This window comes from Periplaneta americana, chromosome 14 (assembly GCF_040183065.1).
Source record: "Periplaneta americana isolate PAMFEO1 chromosome 14, P.americana_PAMFEO1_priV1, whole genome shotgun sequence".
Lineage (NCBI taxonomy): Eukaryota > Metazoa > Arthropoda > Insecta > Blattodea > Blattidae > Periplaneta > Periplaneta americana.
In genome coordinates, this window is record NC_091130.1 from 142056952 (window position 1) to 142062951 (window position 6000).

The following is a 6000-nucleotide window of genomic DNA, read 5'->3' on the forward strand; positions in this document are numbered from 1 at the left end:
TCCTTGCAAGAGTTTAGATTTCTCTTAGGCCTGCAGCATATTGCAGCTGACATTCGTCCGTGACATTCGTCCGATGCAGCATTTTGCAGCTGACATTCGTCCGATGCAGCATTTTGCAGCTGACATTCGTCCGATGAAGCATTTTGCAGCTGACATTCGTCCGATGCAGCAATTTGCAGCTGACATTCGTCCGATGCAGCATTTTGCAGCCTTATAACAATGCGTGTAATCACCGTCACATTGGACTGTCTAAGACAAAACCGTCCTTTCCGAGATAGAATGTTCGATGCAGAATGCTGTATGCCTAATAGATATTTATAAAATTCTTTAAGGAATGTTCCTTAAAATTGTATTTTACCCGCAATAGACCTCTTAAGCCATGATTTCTTTCAACCGACGCATGCGTGGTGTCAGGCAAATACGGACTACACAAGAGATAGTGAGGTGGTTTCTATAGCTGCAAGGTGCGCAGACCTCGCACCCCGGAGCTATAGAAACCACTCACTATAGTCCCGTCGCTCTAATTTCCGGCAGCCAATCGCGTTGCAGGTCGGCTACATTTAAACGCGTGCGTCTTGTGATTCGCTGAGGAAGACGTTATTCATTTCTTAAGGCTCGATAAATACTTAATATGATCGCCCGCCATTTTGGCTCTTTCGTTGGCGTTCGCAGAAAGCACACGAGGACGTTATTTGCCGCTCAATTATTTGCTGAATTGCATTGCGTTTGATTTATTATCATAGGAGCTGCGACATGATAATGTTTAACGGTGTGGAAAATATATTCCTCGTATGGTAGCTCGGCAACGAAAGAACAAAAATGGCGAACGATACTACCTACCTAGGCTTTATAGAGCCTTCACTTCCTAAGGCGTAAGCAAAGAGGAGGAGTCACGCCGGGAATAAGAGCGTGGCGACTATATCTCTCGTGTAGGCCGGATTTGTGCGAGACGGGCTTCGCGCCTCGCATGCGTCGGTTCAGAAAAACCAAGGCTTTACAGATTCTATTGCCAACAGTAATGCTGTACATCGAAAAGAACTGAAACTACTGTTATGGAGCCATTACAAACTGCGAAGACGTCAATTACATAATACATATTGATGACTAATAATCCTACGTTCAGGGGACAAAAATAAGGATTGTTTTTGCAAAATTAAACATATTTATTCGCGGACAGAGGGCCGGGACGTAAAAATACAAGCATGTCCGCGAAAAAGAGGACGTCTAGTCACCCTATATAGGACAGAGGTAGTCTTACTTGTAGACCAAAATGCTTTCCTTCCTTATTATATAAAATGGTCTAGTAGGAAGGGATAATCTGAAATCTATATGCTGTAATGTTCCAGGTACTGCTAGTGATGTCTGGAATCCTGACCATGGTTACCATAGTTAACTATTGGCTGTTGATACCAATGGTAATTATGGGTTTCCTCTTCTACAAAGTCCGTGCAATGTATGTGGCAACAGCGCAAGATATCAAGCGACTTGAGGGCATTAGTAAGTTAACTGGAAAATTTTCAAGTTTTATTTATTAGAAGTTGATAGTATCCGACATCAGTTAATGGAATACGGTACACTCACGATTTAAGAGTTCCATTATAATGAATTTCGGATTTAACGAGGAAAAACGTTTTTGGAAATGGTAGTAGACCGTCATTATTTACTTCGGTCCGCCACATACATTGCAACTGTGGTGATATCCTTGTTTACAAATCAGATCCTTGTTTACAAATTAGAGCATTCTGTTGTCTGCCTGTTGTGGTGGTGTTAGCGTGTGTTGGATGGAAAGTAATTGACAATGACGTTCACATTTACTCGAACAGTAAATATTAGACTACTATCAATTCTAAAAACATTGTATTTTAGATATTAAAATAAAAATATAAGAAAAGAACAAACTTTCACTACACAACATCATGTTTAGTAGACCGAGATGTACAGTCTGTATAATTCTGGCAGTTTATATCGTTTACAGTCTGCATCTTTCACATTAGAAGTTAATGTGAGTATTGTTTAATATGAACTGTCATTCTTTCATAACACATTTTTTGTACATCATGATTACACAACTTTTAACACTGTATCACTTCGGAATATGTATGGTAAGACTTTCCTGTGATAAATTTCAACGTACCTTGTTTACATGTTTCGACCTATTTATGGGTCATTTTCAGAACTGGTCGTTGTTGGTCTTGGCGCCACTTGTTCTGTTTCCTGTGAGGGTGTGTTCCTGTGGTATAGTGTAGAGTCAAAGAGTGTGTGTGTTTTGAAGTTGAGTTGTGAGTTGAGAATTTCGTTGGGGTGTGTTTTTGTGTGTCTGTATATTTCATATTGTTCTAGTGTGTTTAGTTTCCGGCTTTTTGGTTGGATGTGTAGTATTTCCATGTCTGTGTTGATGTCTCTGTGGATGTGGTTAGCATTTGTGATGTGTTCTTCATATGTGGAGGTGTTTTGTAATTTTGTTATGGCTATGATGTGTTCTTCGTAACGTGTTTGAAACGATCTGCCTGTCTGTCCTATGTAGAAGTTGTTGCAGGTGTTACATTTGAGTTTGTATACGCCTGTGTGGTTGTATTTGTTTGTTTGTGTTTGTGTGTTGAGATGTTTTTGTAGAGTATTATTTGTTCTGTATGCGATGTTGTAATTTAATTTCTTGAATGAGGTTGCAATTTTGTGTGTGTTTTTGTTTTCGTATGTTAGTGTGATGTATTTTTTGTGTTCTTGTGTTTGTGTTGTATTCTTCTGTTTTTTTTTTTGTGGTTTTGTTTTGTCTTACGTATTATGTTGTCTATTATGTTGGGGTTGTATCCGTTTTCTTGTGCTATGTATTTGATTGTGTTTAGTTCTTCGTTGTAATCCTGTTGGTTCATTGGTATGTTGAGTAGTCTGTGTACCATTGTTCGGACTGCAGCTTGTTTGTGTTGTGTGGGGTAGTTCGATGTGTTTGTGTGTGCAATGGATAGATGTCGCCAGTGCAAAAAGCATAGAGAACATAATTCGTCAGATATTATCCAGAGTGCACCACAGGTGGCGAGTGTACATTACACTCGTAATGGATGATGATGGAAAATTGTTAGGGTGTCACAGGGAAACCGGAATATCCAGAAAAAAAAAACCCTGTGTTGTCTACACCACGAGCTTGCCCAATTCAAGTTATAACTTCGGGGTCGATCAACCAGGATTTGAACCTGGACCCCCTGGCTTCTAAGGTCGCGTTAACACTGAGCCGCCGTGGCATTGTATTAATATTATTTTTTAAACATAAGAGTGTAACACTAAGACTTTATTGTTGCAGCTCGCAGTCCGGTGTTCTCTCATTTGTCTGCTTCACTCAATGGTCTGTCAACGATTCGATCGTCCCAAGCTCAGGAATTGGTCAGCAAAGAATTTGACAATCATCAGGTAAGCAGTCAGTGTTATTTATGTTCATTCATTCATTCACAGTGTTCTGCCCAAGAGCAGATCTTTCACTGCAAACCCAGCATTCTCCAATCTTTCCTATTTTCTGCCTTCCTGTTTGTCTCCGCATATGACCCATATATCTTAATGTCGTCTCTCATCTGATATCTTCTTCTGTCACGAACTCTTCTCCCGTTCACCATTCCTTCCAGTGCATCCTTCAGTAGGCAGTGACCCAACCAATTCCTTTTCCTCTTTCTGATCAGTTTCAGCATCATTCTTTCTTCATCCACTCTTTCCAACACAGCTTCATTTCTTATTGTCTGTCCACTTCACACACTCCATTCTTCTCCATATCCACATTTCAAATGCTTCTATTCGTTTCTCTTCATTTCGTCGTAATGTCCATATTTCTCTTCTATAAAATACCACACTCCACACAAAGCACTTCAATAGTCTCTTTCTCAGTTCTTTTTTCCAGAGGTCCGCAGAAGATACTCCTTTTTCTATTAAAAGCTTCCTTGACCATTGCTATCCTCCTTTTGACTTGCTGGCAGCAGCTCATGTTACTGCTTAAACCGTGCGATCAATTATACTTTCCCCCCCCCCCCCGGCGTGGGGTTTTTCCTATGAGTGAGCCTTCACGAAATAAATGATACCGGTACTGATGTAGTGTCGATAGAAAATATATTATATCCACTTTGATTGTGTAATGTGGACTTTACACCATTAAGTAACAAAAATGTAAACACATTCATTACGCAACTAGTTAGGTAATGATACTTCTATTACGCAACTAGTTAGGTAATGATACTTCAATTACGCAATTAGGTAATGATACTGCTATTACCTAATTGTTTGCTTAATGTGAACCACACATTAAATGACATAAGATGGAATTGATTTTACTTATTATAGAGATAACAATAATATGTTCACAATTTTTTATATTAATTCCTGCAGTTGACGATGTTTCAGAAGGCTGAATAGTCGAAATATTGGTAGTGTCCCCCATTATTTTAGTAGTTATTTTACGACTAAACTATTAAAGCAAACATAAACAGGAAGAAACCAATAAAATAAAATTGCCTCTCCACAAAAGACATGTTAAAAATTAATAAAAGAACACAATTACTTTTATTTAAAAATAAATAAATTGTTTATCAAAGTGGTTAAAACATTGAAAGATATATTTATCGTAACTTCATATTACAATAATCGACTGGTTATCAAACTCGTAATCCAATATGAAACGTAAATTGTTATTGTAATCTTTTTCAGGACCTGCACACGTCAGCATGGTTTCTCACACTCGAGACAGGCACTGCGTTTGGATTCTGGCTTGATTGCATCAGTGCCACGTTCACAGCTGTGGTATCGTTGAGTTTCCTGATCTTGGATGATGGTACGTTGTATAATAGTAATTTATGTAATTAGTGTATGTATAATCTTGGTCATAATGGCACGTTTGAATGTTTAAACGAGCGCCCTAATTTTCACGAGTGTTTACAATGAACATTATACACGTCTTACATACAACGTGTTATGCTATTCTAGCATTAAAATATGTAAAATGACTATTATTAATTTACAAAATGTAATATTATGGCTAAGGACCGGATTTTTTAGGTTTTTAAAAAGACCATTTTAGGTTTTTGGAACAGGTGAAATAGGTTTCTTTAGGTTTTATGTCCAACCTTTAAAAAGGGTCGCAAAAACTGCCAGATCGTTAAAAATGTATCCTTACAGTTATTCTTAAAAAAATAAATATATATTTATTAAGGCAACATGGACCACGAAACTGACCTTTTCCAAACCAAACTGTTTCTCAAAATTTATAAGATTCAAAATTTTTGTTCCTTCCCTTTTAACATTATTTGTAGTTTCAATAAATTACTGTAACAATTAACATTTTATCTAATATAATTTGTCTTGATATAACTACATAACTTTCCATTTTCGATAGATAAAAGATACAGTACATACCCAACTTTTGAATTAAATTTGTTCAAACTTGATCAAGAATTATTTTAAAAAGTAACAAACAAACAAAACAACATTATTTACTGGTAACTTACTGTTCCTGGTTACAATGTATGACCAAATACTTTTCAAGATTCTCGACTGAGAAGTTTTTTCTAAAATATATTTGAAGGACGAAATTATTTTTTGACAGCATATGATGTCGTAGGTGCAAATTTCATCGCTGCCAATGAGCAGGTACGCACGGTAACTGACAATTGAAGCTTTCTCCCTGGAGAATGAAGCACACATTTTTCATTTTTTCAAACTTTGGATTTCTCTGCAATACTTTCTTCAGTTTTAATAATACTTTCACATTATACATGAATAATTCTGTAAGGGGAAATTGTCAAATTGCAAATTAAAGAGTAAGCTAAAAACAGACGTGCATAAAAAGGCAAAATAAAAAATTAAAGTATAAAAATTAAAATTTCTGAAAATCATCAAATAAAATTGATTAGCAGTCATTTAGCTTTCATTTAAGACAAGATGTGTGATTCTGTGATACTCTTGAGAGCAGGTTATATCATTTTCTTTATAATACTGCATTTTTTTTTTCCATTATTTATGTCTGTGACT

At 36.8% G+C, this 6000-nt stretch overlaps 1 protein-coding gene across 1 annotated transcript in view; it reads left to right on the top strand.

The window, feature by feature from the left end:
* The window catches only part of LOC138713766 (ATP-binding cassette sub-family C member 4-like), a 135193-nt gene that overhangs the window by 110055 nt on the left and 19138 nt on the right, over nucleotides 1-6000 (top strand). Inside the window, exons 17-19 of the mRNA XM_069846178.1 lie at nucleotides 1347-1497; nucleotides 3296-3402; nucleotides 4681-4804. Coding sequence (XP_069702279.1) covers nucleotides 1347-1497; nucleotides 3296-3402; nucleotides 4681-4804 — 382 coding nt within the window. The remainder of the gene's footprint in view (nucleotides 1-1346; nucleotides 1498-3295; nucleotides 3403-4680; nucleotides 4805-6000) is intronic.